Here is a 19,160-nt window from a genome sequence, read left to right on the forward strand (position 1 = left end):
TAAAAATAATATTTGAAAGCATATTATAAAAAAAAGTTATTTTCTTGAGAAGTATTTAAAAAAATGTATCACAAGGTTTCACCCATAAGTAAAGAATAAAAGTTTAATAATTAAAAGGTATACTTTCTATGAATAATATGAAATCAAAAATACAAACGTAATAATATATTTTAGAAGAAATACCTAATGAGTTTCTACATTTTCTACAATTAATTTTTATTTACTTATAATCAAGCCTGGATTAGACCACTAAGGAACTAAAAATCATTATTATTTTTTTATACATATACAATAAATTAGGTATAACAAAATATTGGTATAATCTCTGAGGCGTGCCAATGATATGTAGATTATATGTATTTATAATATAAATAGCACCTACCTGTCCAAAGCATCTGTGTAATAAATTAATATCAATAAATAACATGTATATTACTGCCCCATGTCTGTAGTTATTTTAGTTTTTAGTCAGAGCAATACGATTTACTTTGATGAATTAGTAAAGTAGAAGTAAATTTTGATGAGTAATCAAAGATTAAATAAAACACAGGCAATTATTACGTTGAATAAGAGGTGGTCATTTCAGATCCCAATAGTACACTTTTTTTATTTTTTACTTTTTTTATTTTTTTTTTTTTTGTCAGTTTTGTTTTGTAAAAATTGATTAACTTCTGTTACTGGTGATGGTTATCAAACTATAAAAGTTAAGCAGAATCTGGTACCAAATATTCTGGAATTCAGTAGTTATAATACAAATATGCAATGAGAAATAAAAAGTATAGCAATTACTTTTATTTATAACATAAATATAATGAAATCTAACTAAAAATGACAATCTGGGAATCTGAGAACCAAGTTCTTCCAAGTGTTCAACCCTCCAATAGACATGATTTCATTCAAGGTATTGTGGTTTCGAATCAATAATTCTAAAAGTGATTTTTTTAACCTTATGGTGCCATGTATATACATTGCACTTTTTTTTTACATAATCAATTAAAAACCATACAAATTATACATACATATTTAAATATGTTCATAAATTAACTATTATAATTTTGATTAAATGTTAAAAATTCTGGAATATTTTCAAACTATTAATCTATATTATATTTAGATTGTGAAAACATATTTATATTCCCGTTAATTTACCAAAACAATTATAATTTATCAAACTAATCCTTTGAAGTAATCCCAAAAGACAGCAAGCAAAATTCAATGAGTATCTATCAAAATAAATAAGTTTTCATTTATCAAAACAACAAAATTATTTTATAAACAAACGTTGTGTATAAAACACGTTTATATATAAATAGGAGGAGATATGCATGATATGCTAGAGACAATTTTTTTTTTTAATAAAATACTATACAGGATATATAAGTATAACTTTGAAAGCATCAAGTATATTACTCGTATACCGTATTTTAATTCTGTATGACATGATTCTACCCATGGGAAATAGACATTATTCAAATTTTCTAATCATTATGGAATGAAATTTAAAAATGTATCAGCTCCATAGAGAAACTTAAGTTAAAACATTTCATTAAATAAATACGAGTCGCAAACAATAACAATCTTATGATTAAATGGATTCTTTGATATTAGATAGATGGATGAAAAAATAAATACAATAGGTATCAGTAAGTGTTAAAAATCTTCCAATAATAAATAAAAACATAAAATCAAAGTGAGAGATGCAATAACCAAAAATAGAGCAGTTTTACTCGTTCGAATAATAATAAAACAACATCATACTCGTATTTTTAGTGGTCGAGTAAAAAGTTAGTATACATAAATGTATTATGTTTTATACTTTGAAATACCTACTAACTATTATATTTCCTGTAAATTATCTTGATTCAAAACTAATTAAATCAAAACTTATAAATAAATATGAGCATTAAAAATAGAATAGATAGAATATGACTAATAAATATTTCTGTTGTAAAAAAACATTCTTATATACAAAACAACAAATAAGTTATTTCAATCAGTACGCGACTTGGCAAAATTAAAGAAGCGGGACTCTGTTTACTTTATAAAAAAGAGCGCCCCCAAAATTTGTTAGGCGTTATAATAACAACTTTATAATAATTGGAAAATGTTAAAATTTCTAAAAATTATTTGGGGTACTCCGTCCCCCTACAAGTCAAGCACTGATTTAAATAATATTATAATTATATAATTACATCGATTCAGTAATTAAATAAATTCAAATGAACTCCATCTCATGTCAAAGCTAACAGATATACTACACAATAGTTACATAAAAATTAATATCAAACAATTATAAATTTACTATAGATTTTACAATATAAAATTAAGTGGAATATAATATGGAGAACAGTGGATATAGTTTAGCTCACGTAAAAAAAAGAGTATTCCTAAACAAAAGAGCACTTTGTAGTATGTCCAAAAAAAAATTACATATATATCATTTAATTCTAGTATGCACTTACACAATATAATACCTACCTACGGAAAATATCACTCTGATTGATAATATGAGAGTTTAGATATTAATTTCAATCTCAAGAACGAGATATTATCAAATATCCGAAGTACAGTTTATAACAGTACTTATTTAAAATAAGAATAAAATTGTGTATAACATTATATTAGAAACAAAATTATAATATTAATCACAGTGAGAGGTATTGATAATGTAAAGGTTATAAATATCTGTGTTTGAAATGTTTGATTCCATTAGTTTTATTCCATTAATTTTTGACTCGTTAATACTATACGTAGTACCAACTAAATTAAATAATTCATATTTATAAATAAAATAATACAATTTGTTTTCGTTAACTCTTCACAATTATTGATATTGAAAAATAAATGCCTCGTGAGAGTATATAATAGTACATAAAGTAATAAGTTAATGGATTTTCCATTTTCTCGTCATTATAATTAATTTTTTCTCAAGGGACATAATTTATTAACTATTAACGTGGTCGAAAACAACATATAGAAACTTTTCATACTTTATCAAATCATCAATATACGGTTGGTTAATTAAAATGATTAGTTAACTGTAAAAAAGTAAAACTTGAAACATGGGCGGACGCAGAAAAAAATGTCGGGGGGGGGGGGGGTTGAAAAAATAAGAATAATTACCGTTATTTTGAAATAATTGACTATTGACTATAGGCTGACTATTTTCGATCGTTATTACATGACCATACAACACAAAATTTAGGGAAACCCGTCAATCATAATGTACCATTGTAAATAATGTTAAGAAAATAAAAAAACGGGATAGCTGTTATTACCCCTCCCCCAAAAAAAAAAAAAAAATAAAAAACCTCATCCATATACATTCACACATATGCACATAAATCTCGAGAGTTAAAGTCCAAATCTCTGTTATATCATAAACAATTATTTACTCTTTACCTTTTTTAGTAAAATAACCTAAATAATAAAATATTTTTTTTTAATTATTATTAAATTATTAAATCGGTAATTTTATAGTTCGTCGGCATCGGGACTTGACGCTGTTCCATGAAAAATTTTATCTGTTATTTCTAACTTTGATTTCACATTTTAAATATACGAGTAAAACTGTTTTATATTTTTTCATACATAGATATTTTGTTTACAAGCATTTATAATTTATATAATAAATAATATGGCAATAACGGGATTAAAACGGGATAAAAAGCGTCCCATTCGAAGTTTGTCGGAACAACGGTACATGATAATCAAAAAAGGGACAATCCCGTTTTAAACGGGACGTCTGGTCACCCTACACTAGCTCCACACTCTTGCCGAGGCGAAGCGAGGTTGCGCGTGCACGAGAATGTAGTCGGTTCACTCGTTTCGTCTCGTCTCGCCTTGTCTCATGCACGCTCCACTCGGAGTAGGTATTTTGGTCGCGAATCAAAAGAACACGAGACATGCGAGGTGAGGCGTACCAACTTTACTCTCGCCTGAGCTCGCGAGTCCTTAGTTAGGTTAAGTTAGAAATCAAAACGCTTTATGCAAAAAGTTTGAGTAAAATTTTCAAACTCACCTGAAGGTTTATATAACAATTCTACCAATACATTTTCCATGCTTTGCTTGAAAGAAAAGTGCGAGAAAATAAGGAGTAATACAAAGTGTAATTCTCTCCAACACCATTTTTCTTATTAAGCCATTAATTAATACTTTATATCAAACTAACTTACTTTGTTTTGTTTCTATGTATTTTTGTTGTAATCAATCCACCATCTCCTCTTATTGGGTTGTTTAATTTTTTTTGAGTGGCTTAAATGTAAAAAATTATAATAACTGCATGCACTCAATGCAGCCGCGGCTATTATTTCAACCACGTCCATTTTGCACAACCGCTAGAAACAACTGAGTGAGTCATGAGAGTATACAAAATTGTAGGTATACATTCGTGCGCTGCCTCGCCTTGCGTTAATTCGACAAGAGTCGAGACGAGACGACCTCGCGAGAGTGTGAAACTAGCTTCACGTATATTTACTTATTTTTATTTACTGATAATAAGCGACTTACATACACGCATTATTTTTACGAATTATTGCCATCATAGAATTTCAAACATTTAAGTTTAAAGTACCAATACCTTATAGAACGTTTGTAAAATTACAAATTATTAGCAAAACATTTTTTTCTAGCATATTTTAATCATATTTTGAACAATTAATTTTTTTTAAGGTGTATAAGGTAGGATAACTACATTTAAAATTAATCATCCATTCATTTCAGGGATGGGTTTGAACCCCCAAATCCTCTACTGCGTCCGCCACTGACTTGAAATATAATATTCTATTATACATTCAAATAATATACGTATATACATGTTGCATAATATATTTTAAGTACACCTATTTTGTAAATAGTATTTTTATTAGATTGTTTAATTTTTAGAACTTTTGGTTGTAATATTTTTACATAGTTATGAAAGTACAACAAAATTTTCATAATTCAATTATTTTTTAATTAGAAATTGGCCTTGGCAACGTGACCATTGGCTGATATTTGACATTATTTTTTTTTATTCTATAATATTGCACCTACAATATTAATTATTTTTAACTGTATGAGTTATTATACGTTTACCATGTAAATAATTAATAACATGCACTTGTCTGTAAAATTAAAATAATATAATGAGGGATAAGACCAGTAAAAATATATATCAAATATTGATATCCATTCTAATAAAATTATATGCTAAATATTTATAAGAATTCGGTTATGAATTACAACTATAACTGATTAAAACAATAATGATATATTTTGAATAGTACATCTAAATTAATTATCAAAGTTATAATAAAATTATGACAATTTTAAATTCTTAAAATTTGAACGGAAGGCCCTAAAATCTAGAGACACTAATTGATTTGTTCATGATATAAAATGTCCTAAAATTATCTTTATAAAATACCACATGATTTGATTGTTTAATCTATAAAAAGAAAGATTAATTGAAAATATACTTACTTTGTCCATTAAAATGGTGTCCTACATTAAAAAAATGCATAATAAAAATAAAAATATATAATTAAAAAGTCAATAAATTCTATTCAAATAAATATAAAAATAAATAATAAAAGAAACAATACTGTCCCAATTCTCAGATTTCATAAAATTCAAAAACGTATAAAAAAACCTTATGAATATCAATAATTAAAGGAAAAAAAAATTAGGCAATAATTGGAGTACCATTAATTTCCGTTTTCGTGTGAAAATTCAAAACATTTAAGGCTGAAATTTCAAATGCATAAAAATAATGAAAAAATTCTCAAAAATTTAACAAGGGTTCTTATAAATTATCATGAAAAATTATATTAATCAATTGTTTAAAACTATTATATTTGTTCTAAAAACTACTCAATGTTGTTTTTACGAATGTAGACTATTTTTTTATTATTATCATTGTACTCACAATTTTTCTAAAACAATTAGGACATTTTAAAAATAAATGTTCTAAAACATTTATCTGACACATTTGTACATTTGTTTATAGTTTTATATTGATGTAATAACTCAAGGTAACCCTCGATGCACTATCGTTAAATTCTCAATACAAATAAACAGTATGAATAAAAAGAATAATTTAAAATTCTCTAAAAAGCCCTATTTCTTGAGTAAGTCTTTCATTACATTAGTGGTATTTATTTATATAAATTATACAGCACTGATAAATCATCGAATTTAAATAACTGTTTTGACTGAGTAACAGCGTAAAATATAAATTCAATAATATTCCTGTCGTCATAAACTTCGTCTACATATTTCAAATAAAGTAACTTGATTAAAATAAAAAATAAATTGTTTTATCAAAATTAGTATTAATTTTCAGTAGAAAAATGCATACGAATTCCAAGTTTTTTAAATTTATAAAAATTGCTGTAGGAATCAAAAAATTACTATTTTAAACTACTGCACATTTTTCGATTTAAAAATTTCACTTAAAGCTTTTAGTGTTGACCTCTTCCGAAAATTTGTTTCTAGTAAAAAGAATTAAAATTATTTGAAACCCATAATATTCCTTTTTACGAATGTGAATTACTCGTAAATTGTTTATATTAGTGTATGAATCATTTTGTTTAATTTAAACTCAAAAAACAAAAATAAAGATTCTCCGTTATTATCAATTTAAAATTCTACATTAAGTCTTATCATATCATATCATATAGATGTATAAATTTAATTATTTAAATCTAATTATACAAATCATATTAGTATAAATATGTATTAATTATTGATTCTATATTTTCATAATAGTTTTATAAAAACAATTAATTGACAGATTTATATAATATTGTCAATTCAGTGCACAACATTATTGAAAATATAAGTGTGATTTGAAAACGAAAAACTATATAAATTTGATCGGTTATATCGAATTCGATTAATATATGTAAAACTAATTTAGGTATCTATAACATACCGTCCTCAATGTCATATTTAGTAATTTAATATTTGTATCCGTTCTTCAATAATTTAATCGTTGTACATAAATATGGATTATATTTAACTACTTAGATAAATGTTGAACTCAGATTGAACACAAATATAAATTCAAAAAAATTCTAACCATCATATTAGGTATTGGAAAATACCTATTAATAATTGATAACATGCCTTATTGATAATTTACACAAAAAACTATACCAATCTATTTTCTAAGATAAAATGTCTTCTAACAACATATAAATCTAATTTAAATCATTTAAAATATTACTATCAAATATGATTTGAAATATCAAATTAAATGGAAAAAATAAAATAAATAATTATATGTTTGAATTTGCCTCATATCGTAATTACAATATGAAAATTTGATTATTTAAAAGAAAAAGTTCCAGCTATTTTGAAATATGACAATATATGTTTCGAATTGTAACGTATAGCTGTAAAAAACAGTACATACACAAAAACAAATTTTACAAGCACTTAAAATAAATAAAAAAAAACTATAAATGCTTTATAACAAAAACAAGCTTTAAATTTATTTTTCAATCACATTTTAAACAGTTAGCCATATTAGCAACATTTTCATATACAACTGAAAACTAAATAAAATCTTTTCCATTATGAAAAAGTTAAAAACATATTTGCAGCTAATGTGATACATAGAAAAACACCATAGGCTAGGTGACATTGAGTACATTTTTATATAATACGATGTAAATATCCTAATAACCTTAAAATTTAATGAACAAAGTAAGTAAATAAAGTTAGTTTTAAGAAATATAACAATTTTTTATACATTCTAAATTCATATAAAAATCACAGAAAAGCTGCAAAATCATTATTATTTAGTTATTATAATATGCTTATAATATATTAGTTACTTTATTTTTAAATATTGGTATTTTAAATATAAATTTTAAAAATATGATACGTGAGTGTAATATATGAATGTCTATATTTTAATTGTTAAATAAAAATAAATTGTGTACAATAAAAGGTTCAATTTAAATTATAAAAAATTTAATTATTATCTTTTCACTAAATAAAACTATTGGAATATATCGTATTTTTTCTTATTATACGAGTGTATATATAAAAGGTAATAATATTTCTAAAAAGTTTCAAATCGTACATATAATAATATGTACGAATTGATTGTCAAATATTTCCAAACTTTCTAGACACTATGTACATATATTTACTTTTTTTGTTTATTTTATTATAAATTTATATTATGTAATAAATTCCGAACCCATAATAATTTATCAATATAGGCAGAATACGAATACCCATCTATGGTGATAACAATGCTTGTTTTTCAATTGGAATTTCTATGTTTGGAAGGAATGTTTAGAGAAATTAGTTATAAATTAGCAATTTGAATTGGCCAAAAATAACTGATGCTTAGTCATTAGGAACCATTCCAATCTTCTTAATAGTTATTTGGTCCAAAAGCGAGTAATAATAATACAATTCAATTTATTTTAAACGATAAACTAAATAAGTTTAAAAAATATGTTCTCTTATTATACATAAAAATTAAAACTCTTGGTAAAAACATCATAATTTTAAACCATTACGAAAAATTATGCACATTATAAAATACGAGTATACTATGTTAATGTAAATATACAAAAATATTAAATATTATTTACCTTTTTAAAAAACAAACTTATTCTCATAACAATTAATTTTATTTTAATTATCTTGTTTTGATGGCTAAAAAGCATATGGAACTTCATTAAAATATATAATATGAATTTATAAAAAGGGTATAACTGCCTAACTGCACATGTGTAATTTTAAGTAATTCATCATTTTATGTAAATAATCAGATAAATAATAAATACCACTGCTATATTTAAAAATTTATTATCGTATATTTATAAACGCATTAATTTAAAAAATGTATTGTATAATATATTTTCAAGTCCACAGTAAATTTATTTAGTATTGTTCATTATATTGACATTCACAGGAAAAAAATGTCATCTTTGATACTAACTAGTTTCAAATTATAATTATTTTCATATTCATACATTGTTCATTATATAATATAATTATTGGCTTTAAAATTAATAATTACATTGTAAAAATATAATGTCCAATTGGAATTAAATTAAAATTTAAAATTTGAAATTAAATCCAAGTAAATCCTCTTTACAAATTATGCAGTTTAATAGTATATTTGTATGTTTGTACTCATATATTTAATTTGCTAAGTTCTTCTTCTTTCTTGGCTTAACAACTCTTTAAGAGTTTTGGCCGCACCGTCACCGTTCTCCAGTAGTCACGATCCTGTACTCTACTTCCCATTTTGTTACTTCCAGTGTTTCTAAGTCCTTCCTTATTCCATCCATCCATCGCTTTCTAGGCCTTCCTCTTGGTCTTTTTTCTGTCGGTTACCATTCAATTGCTGCTCTCGTATTATTGGTTTCTGTTTTCCGCATGTTATGACCAAACCATTTGAGTCTTTGACACTTAATGTGGCTTGTTAATAGTGGAACTTCAGTGATTTCTCTTAATTCAGTATTTTTTCTTCTACGCCATTTGTTTAGCTCATTATCAAAAATTGGACCACAAATCTTCCTCAGTATTTTATATTCAAAAACTAGTAGCTTTTTTTCTAATTGTATAGTAGTGGGCCATATTTCACATCCATAAGTAACCATTGGTTTTATTGTAGTCATGTACAATCTGATCTTAGTTCTTCTGGAAAATAATTTTGATTTAAAAAATGTATGTAATGCGAAATAAGCCCTCTCTGCCTTGAGTATACGGCTTATGATTTCGGTACTCCAATCATTTTTGTTGGTAATTGTTATTCCAAGGTACTTAAACTCTTTAACTTTCTCAAAGGTATAGTCATTGATAACCACGTTTTCTTCCCCATTGGGAAGTAATTCCATTACTTTCGTTTTGTCTTGATTTATTTTTAATCCGACTAATTTAGCACCTTCTATGAGTGTGTTTATATTCTGTTCAACTATTTCCATACTATCTCCAATTAGGTTTAAATTTTCAGCAAATCCTAGTATATTAATTTGTGTGGCGCCAATATTGGTTCCCAAGTTGTTATTTTTTACATTACGTATTATTTTTTCTAATGCTATATTAAATAATAGTGGTGAGAGCGTGTCCCCTTGTTTCAAGCCAGTTATGACTTCAAACTCATCGGACAGCGTTTGGTTCACTCTCTTTTTGGTATTTCGTGTCATTCATGCACATTTTTGTTAAAGCGATGAGTTTTTTCGAGAAACCAAACTCTAGCATAATATTGTAAAGACTATCACAGTGTATGTTATCGTACGCTTTTTTGAAATCGAAAAACACTTGCTATATGTTTTGTCTAAATTCGTATTTTTTTTCTATTAACTGCCCCACTATTGTTAGCTGATCGATTGTCGACTTACCCTTACGAAAGCCACACTGGTATTCTCCAATGCATCTTACGGCTATTGGTTCAAGGTGTTTTAGCAAAATCTTTGAAAATATTTTATATTTTAATTTGCTAAGTAATTATTATTATAGCATAAGTTATATTATAATTTAATGTCCACCTATTTTTGAAATTATATATATTATTAAATTGTCAACTAACATAACTCAATCACATAACATATACATATAATACCTTTTACCCACTTTTTTTATTTTTTTTTGCCATGAATAATATTACAATAAATTGAAGAAATATTAAAATTTTACATTATTTCATAAACGAGTATTATTCTTATATTCTTCAAACGTATATAATAAGCGCTGTGGTAATTTAATATTTTAAAAACTCTTTCTGAATTGGTAACAAGTGTATTTTATTGTTTTGAACAACCAACAAGGACGAGTTTTTTATCAAATTCACTTTGAAAATTACTCGATTCGAGAAGCTATTCTAAACGGAACTTAATTAAAAATAAGTATTTTACCTTAAATTAATAAATAATTATATTTTACTTATAAAGTCATAACTATTTTTAACGTATATCTTTACAATAATGGTTCTAGTCTAAAATTAATTTTAAAAATATATTGATAGATAATCGTAGTTTTAAACACTTTTTTGCTCACATCTTCCCGTTCAACCTAGCATAGTATTATTAAGTAGTGATGGGCATAATCGAATGATTTCAATAATCGAAATATTAGTAATCGAGACATTTTTATAACCACGAGATGTCTCGAAATGTTCCATTGAAATATAATATATAAATATAAATATAATATAATTGTATTTATAAACGTTCTGAGAAATATTTGTTGTTTTGTGGTTGAGTAATTCAAAAATTATAGCTATATATTTATGTCAAACTTTAAAATATAAATAATGAATAACCGTATACGCATCAATATTTGTCTAACAACTAGTCCTACAAGTAGCACGAGTCGTAAATACAAAAACTTTAAGTGAATAATATGTATTTACTTATTCGATTATGAAGATTAAAAATAATATTCCTCCCTCACTCCTTCGTTCCATGAAAATCATTCGATATATTTTTTCATTCGATACACATTTCAAGATCAAAAATTGATTGTTTTTAAAATAAACGAGATATCACTCCAAATAATCTCTTGGGTATATAATCGAATTATTATTTTAATAATCGAAATATCTCGATTGTATATCTCGATTACGCCCATCACTATTATTAAGTTAAGCAATGTAAGACTTGAAAGCGATGATAAATCATGTTAGTCAAAAAAAATTCTTAATTAATTTAATATGAAGTTCTTAGAGTTTTTAACATTTCGAGAATCCGACATTATTAAATATATGTATGAGCATATGGTTAATAATACAACCGTAAAGTATAAAAAATAGTATAAATGTAAATAATAATTCCTAGTATGGTTTTTAAAGTTGATCATATTTCATATATATTATATTAAATTGTTACACATTGAATAATGTAATGTTACACTGATATTTAAATTTATTTTATTTTGTATTCTACATAATTTTGTAATTTAAATTAAAACTAAAATTTTTAAACAATAATTAATTAAACCTCGTAGTGATAAAATATATCATCATGAATATTTGACTGAATGAATGAATATTTTTTTAAGGTATATTCGCTAATTAATAATTCATGCATTTTCGTTTGTAAAAATCTATAAGTGTGCACATACTTATTCATTCAAGTAAACATAGTAGTGAATATTCGCAAGCCACACTGAAAACAAATACTCTTTGATTCATAATTTTCTGAATAAATAGTTTCACTAATTCAGTAATATGGTCATTTATAAAGTTTCGTTAGAATTTATTCACCTTTAGTTTACTATACAAATAATATTGACATTTTGTTGGTAACTATACGTACATACTAAAATTATGCTGTTGTTGCAGCCAAGAACGATTTTACTATACACCGACTTTCAAACATTTATAAGATTATCTATATATCTTTTTAATAAATATACAACCATCAATAATTTCATATAATATCTAAAATATTAACTATAAATTAAAATAATTGTATATGCACGGATAAATATAGAACAAATTGTGGGGGGTATGAATTGAAATATACACAATAATTCCCACGAACTGCATACTCCTATAAAAAGATAAATAAAAACATTTTTATATTTTTTATCGTAATTTTTACTGAGGCTCAGCCTCCATTCATCCTCGAAAATTCATCTATACCTACATACATGCTATATCTAGAAATTTTTTTTGGGAGGGGTCCAATACATGTATATTGTAATTTTATTGAATTTAGATTTTAATTTTTGATATTTGGTTAAAAATAAGACAGAAAAAGATTTAATCTTCTTTTATTAAAATTAATATCATATTTTCAAATTATATTATGATATAAAATTAAAAGCAGTCAATGATTAATTGGAGCTTAAGTCATTTTTGACTGAAAATGTTTATGTTAGTATTAAAAATAAATAATTATTTAAACATTCGTAAAATATTGAAGACATTTCGGTAGGGTCCAGATACTCCCCCAGATACGACCTTGCTTACATAAAACTTTGTTTCGAATATTTAAATTATAGTATGCAATATAATTATAATCAATGTGTTTTGAATTTTATCGATACCTAAAATGGCTTGATAAACGGAAAGAGAATGCATCACACACTTATAATTCATGATACATAAATTGCAGAATATTATTTGATTATATTATAAGACAAGTGTCATATCATTTAATTAATTGATTATTGAGCTATTATTAGTTAATCTTTCTATTGATTTAGATATAATTTTATATATAAGTATTTAATTATCTAAAGTCTAAATGAACATGAATATCGAACATTATCACTTATATTTATATATATATATATATAATTAATTATTTTCTCAAACATAGTAATTAATCATTAATTTTTTGTTTGGGTAACATCCAAATTTAATTTTCAAAGTTTAATTTGATTACTAAATCTTTAAAAAAAAAATTTCAATGCTTTAATATTAAAATAATAGGTAATTTTCATCAGTTGTGTGCATTATATAAAAGAGATATATTTTATAAAGGAATTTATATTATATAAAGGATTATGAATAAAAAAAGAACAATAATATTTTTCTTTCTCAAATATAAATTTTACAAAAAATATTCTGGAATTAAATGTCTTATTAAAGTAAGGAAAAAAGAATATATTTCAACTTTACTAAAAGATAAAAATAATTTTTTTTATATTTCTCATATATTTCTTCTTACGTCTATTACTTTAAATATATTGTAAATGATATCATGTATTATGATAATTTTGTTGAACCTACTACATATACACATTTCTATTGTCATTAATTTTTTTCACAAGTCCGAAATGGAATAATACATTTAAGTGTAAAATTTCGAAAATAAAAAAATGATCTGTATAAAATAATTATTTATACCGAAAATAGTTAATAATTATAAGGAAAAATCTGTTATTGTAATAGATACTTACAAGATCGTCCATATTTTCACGTGGTGGATTTGGCGGGTGATTTTTGAAACCGAAAAATTGTTGTATCCTTTGTTGTATAAATATTTTAAGAAACCTTAAATACATCAAGTCATTGCAAAATAATGCATTGTGCTGTTAAAAGGTTTTAACCTAGCCCAACACACCGAATTGAAAAAAAACCACGATAAAAGATAGTTACGAAAGAGTTAGAGCGGTCAACGCTCACCTACACGCAAGCAAGACTGAGAGGAAAATGATACTGAAGGGCTTGCCGTCGGTTCATCACCTAAACGCACTCTCTGTGCTACATTATTCGTCCCACTGCCAATACCGCCCCATTCTGAAGGCTGAGACTTACGTACTTACGTGAATTCCAACGACAAAAAATATTTTATCATACACAATTTAAAAATGAAAACAATTCACACTTCTAGTTGAGACTATAGTTGCCAATTAATCTTTTTCTAAAATTAAATACCATGTTTAAAGAAAATATCTTATACTAAACCCTACATAAATATGTTTACAAAGAAAAATTTAAATCTATTCGGTTATTATCATTATTTGAAGTTTTAGAATATAGTATCTATTATTATTTACAAATAATCGATTATTAATTATTAATAATCGATTAAATAATCATAAATTTTCCTTAAAATTTGAATATATTACATCAACATAACACTTTTACCTTAATTTAATAATACTCCCTGGTATTATTTTCCATACAATTTATCATTTATTTTTATAAATTTACAATAAACTATGCGTTTTTCTATTGATTTTCTTTTGATAACCATTTGTCTTTAAATGTGACAGCAAATTAGCCGCTGAAAATACCGTGATCATTCATCAAATGTACCTAACTATAGTTTTGAAGTTAATATAGAAACATTAAATACTTGACTGTAGATTAGCAAAATTAATGTAAAGATACGTTTGTAAACACATTTTAATTTAATTTTATTTATAAAATATACAGAAAAATTTTATTTATTCCATATATTAATTAATTGCAGATTTTTATAAAATGTGTCTTTTAATAGTATGCAAGCCCGATTTATAATTTATTATTTATCCCGAAACAAATATAAATACTTCATAATAATATAAAAATATCTACCTATAAAATATTGATTGTAATTATGATTTGACAAAATTAAAAAATAAACTCGTCAAATCAAGTATAATAAGTGCATCATTTTAGAATGAATATAAAGGAAAAAAATATTAATGGGCTAAAAAGACTGGTTTATTTATATAGAAATTGAAAAGCTAATAATAAAAAATCATAATAGAAAACCACGGATTTTCAAATTTTTCTAAAGAAATGAGATGATAAAAGAAAACTGCAAGAACAGTAAAACTGATTTTCCTTTGGCTTCAAAATATAAAAATACGTAGTGCTACATGTGATGAATCCAAATTTAAAAAACAGTGAATAATGATAGTATATATGAAATAAGTATATATATAATATTTATGTCGAGTATGTAATATGTATGTAAGTGTGTATATAACATAAATAGAAAAATATATCGTTTACTATAAAAGTTAATATAGCTACTATAAGAATAAATCTATAAGGAAACCATATAATAATTTTAATATATTCTTACTACAATACATTATTTTAATATAATAAATTATATTAAAGTTCAAAATGAGTATTTTAGATTGAACAAATGGTATAGGTAGGCCTTTAGTATTAAATATAGTTGCAAACAATTATAGTATCATGTTTTTCATGAATATTATTTTTTGCTGTTTAAATACACAGTCGTAAATCAACAAAAATTTTCAATTATTTATTAATTTATTCCTACATTTAATAAATAAAGTTATATTCATATAAAATAATGAGTTCCAATATATGTATATTTTAAGTTAGTTATAAAGTACAACTTTCGGATTATTTCTACAACTAAAGAAGTAGGTATTTACTGAGGAAAAAAAAGATTAAAACCACATACAAGCTTCTTAAAATTTTTTTCAAATAATTGAAAATGAACATCTTGTACATAGATACGGAATGTTTACCATTTATCTAATTCAAACAACATTTACAACACCATAAGATCGGTAAAGAACGATTCAGCATATACCTTTTCAGCAACACGATTGATCATAGAATATTTTATGCGACATAGTCACATTCACGTTTCCGAAATTTTGTAACTTATATTCTTCTTATATTATTACAAGTGTAAAGTGTTACTAAAATTATTTAAGATACTAAACTTAAACAAGTCGCGAATCGAGGTTCAAGCCCAACTCTATCGGCAACGCTATCGATTAATTTAATATGTATAAATATTAGTTTTATCCGTAATATACTGACATCTTAAACATTTAGTATTGGGGGAAAATATAAGATAGTTACAATGGTTACGGTTCCAAAATTATTATAGAAATAATTCAGTTTATGTAGTGTTTGATCACCTATAGTCATGTTACATATAGTGCGTTGTGTAGAGTGGTATATTTGTATAGGTCTTGTACTTTCTATTTTTTTTTTTTTTTTAATATGGATGTAACAATAATTTTGTCAGAAAGAGGCAAAGAATAATTCTTGGCCCTAGTAAATTTTTACCAATAATTTAGAGAACGAAAAAAGAGTATCTTTTGAGATGGAGGTGTACCAATAATAAATATTTAACAATAATTTTCTCAGGGTTAGATAAACGTAATGCGATTGAAACTTCTGGACAACACAATTACATTCAAAATTGAAATAGGCAATATCGCAAAATTTTTATATTCAATCATGTAGGTTTCTTTAGTATTTCTATATTCTTTAATATGCTGACACATTTTCTCAATCGTGTCAAAAAAGTGGGTTTTATGCTCAATTTAGTTACAGCCCATAAGATACTTTAATTTTCAATGTAAATAAATATCTACTAAAAAAATGCTAACTTACAAGTTATAATGGTATCATATATTATATATCAAGTAATGATGTACAAAAATGTAATACTATAAAAACAAACAAAAATCGTTATTATATGATTTAATTTAAACAACATAATTTTAAGAACCTTGTACATAGGTGAAAAATTGTAATATAATAATTAATGGTACTGATTTTAATAAAAGATCAAAAAACGTTGTATCATAATAGTATGTAGGTAAACAACAATAATAAATTCATAAGCACCACTGTATATGAAAAAAATAATACGAGTATAATAACAATGGAATAATAAAATTACCAACTTAAAATTACATCTTGGTTAGTGAGTTTAATACTTCTAAGAATAATCGATTTTAATTTAACTTGTTAATGTATCATAAAAAAAATATAAAATAGTCAAGCACATTTTTAATAGAAAATAATTTATTTTTTAATGTATGAAAAAACATTGTTTGTTTTATTTAAATAAAATTACGTTTTTTACGTATAATTATTTTAATTCTGCGTTTATGAAATTACGTGATTATAATCTTATCCCATTTTAATTTTAAATTCACAACTGCTACAACTTTATTGCTACATTTGTAATATTGCGTTAGTACCTACTTAAATTTAATTATTTCCATTTTACCTTCAAACAACTTTGCTTAACTGTATTATCATAAAATAGTAAATTTAACTGTTTGTTGTTACTCGTTATCCTATCACTATAACAAGAATATATGTAATATATATATGTTGGTATGTCTATACCAACTAACTAACCATTGTATTATTGTAATGCAAGATAATAACTTATAATATTGTATTTATCTACAGTTTACACAGACCATGTGTTCAGTGACATAGATATCTAGGTAGTCCATGCCCTAGATATATTACATTTATTTTAAATTTATATATAAACATTTATATACTGCTAATATGAGGTGATATTTTATAGATATATGATATCTATTTTAGTTTTCTACATCTGTGACCTGTCGGTTGTAAACTTAATTTCTTAAACTTCTCTTATATTAATAAATATTACATCGTATTTTCACATTTTAAATAATCATACAAGTTAATGTATTTATCAAGTTGAATAAAAAATTAAAACATTATCAAAAAACGTTCAGGTATACATATTTATTTTATCTGATAATCAGGGCTAGGATTTGTATGCAAGAGCATTTTTTTTTTGCGACTTCTGATTATTGATTTTGTCAATAATGTCCACAAATCACCTCATGATGAGATAAATAGTGATATTTTTACTTTGCATATTTTTGCATATTTCGATTATAAGAATGCGAAAAATGAATGTTTTATAGTATATTTCATGATTAATATTTTGTATTAAATTCTATCCCTGTAGATTAAAGTATAAAACTTGGTTATTTTGTCAAACATAAATTTCATTTTATTTTATTTCTCAATTATAATATATTAAGACAGACAGCCAACCAATGATGTATTTCAATAAATAAATATTTTTTTGTAACTATATTTTTGTGTTTACCTTATATAAATTTAAATGCATATTTTACAATTTTGTATTGTATATAAATCCTAGTACTACTGTGTAAAACACATAATTTTTGATAATTTTCCATAATTTGTCAATATTTACATGACGATAATAATGTGAACATAATCGAACACTACACACTTTATACACTGATAAAATAAAATCAAATAGATAATTTAATACAATATATTTATACCTATATATACAGTATTCTTGATTTTCAAAAAAGGTATCTTAAAATATTTATATTTCATACATAATGATAACACATCAAGATAGATTGAATTTATTTATCGATATTTTAACTATAGTATCCGGGAAAAATAACAGACAATCTTTTTTGCATTTCATAACTTTAATTTCCCTCGTGAATAAATTCAAAGGTTCAAACGAAGACTTTCAAATATTTCAATTCAAGATAAGCATATTAATAATTCTAAAGTTGTTTTCTTTATATATTTATACGTATTATGTAGTAATCACGTTATTCGCAATCTTATAAAATAAATTGCATTTTCGAAAGAAAGAAAAAACGATTATGAACAATAATGTGCTCGTAAAAAACTTCAATATTTTTTCAATATTAATATAATTTAATAAAGAATATATATATGAATAAATTTATTTATTTACATACATATGATGATGTACATAATGACTATAATATTTAAAATAATTGCATTACTTTTATTGACAAGTTTATAACGTGACAAATTTGAGATTCACCAAATTGACTTAATTATATTTTGCATCTTGGTCTAACTTATAATTAGATAAATATCAGTAATCTGCATATCGAGTTTATCACCGATATTTATATGACCTCATTATCTAAAATTGATAATTCCCGAATTAATTATAATATTG

At 24.3% G+C, this 19,160-nt stretch overlaps 1 protein-coding gene across 1 annotated transcript in view; it reads right to left on the bottom strand.

Annotated features, from left to right (window-relative positions):
- LOC112689173 overlaps positions 1-14,105 on the bottom strand; it is a 77,980-nt gene extending 63,875 nt beyond the window's left edge. Inside the window, exon 1 of the mRNA XM_025562742.1 lies at positions 13,864-14,105. Within this exon, the coding sequence (XP_025418527.1) occupies positions 13,864-13,968 (105 nt within the window). The 5' untranslated portion in view covers positions 13,969-14,105. The remainder of the gene's footprint in view (positions 1-13,863) is intronic.
- Between the last annotated feature and the right edge of the window lie 5,055 nt (positions 14,106-19,160).

The sequence above is a fragment of the Sipha flava genome, unplaced genomic scaffold, assembly GCF_003268045.1.
Source record: "Sipha flava isolate LNK unplaced genomic scaffold, YSA_version1 42_pilon_pilon, whole genome shotgun sequence".
Classification (NCBI taxonomy): domain Eukaryota; kingdom Metazoa; phylum Arthropoda; class Insecta; order Hemiptera; family Aphididae; genus Sipha; species Sipha flava.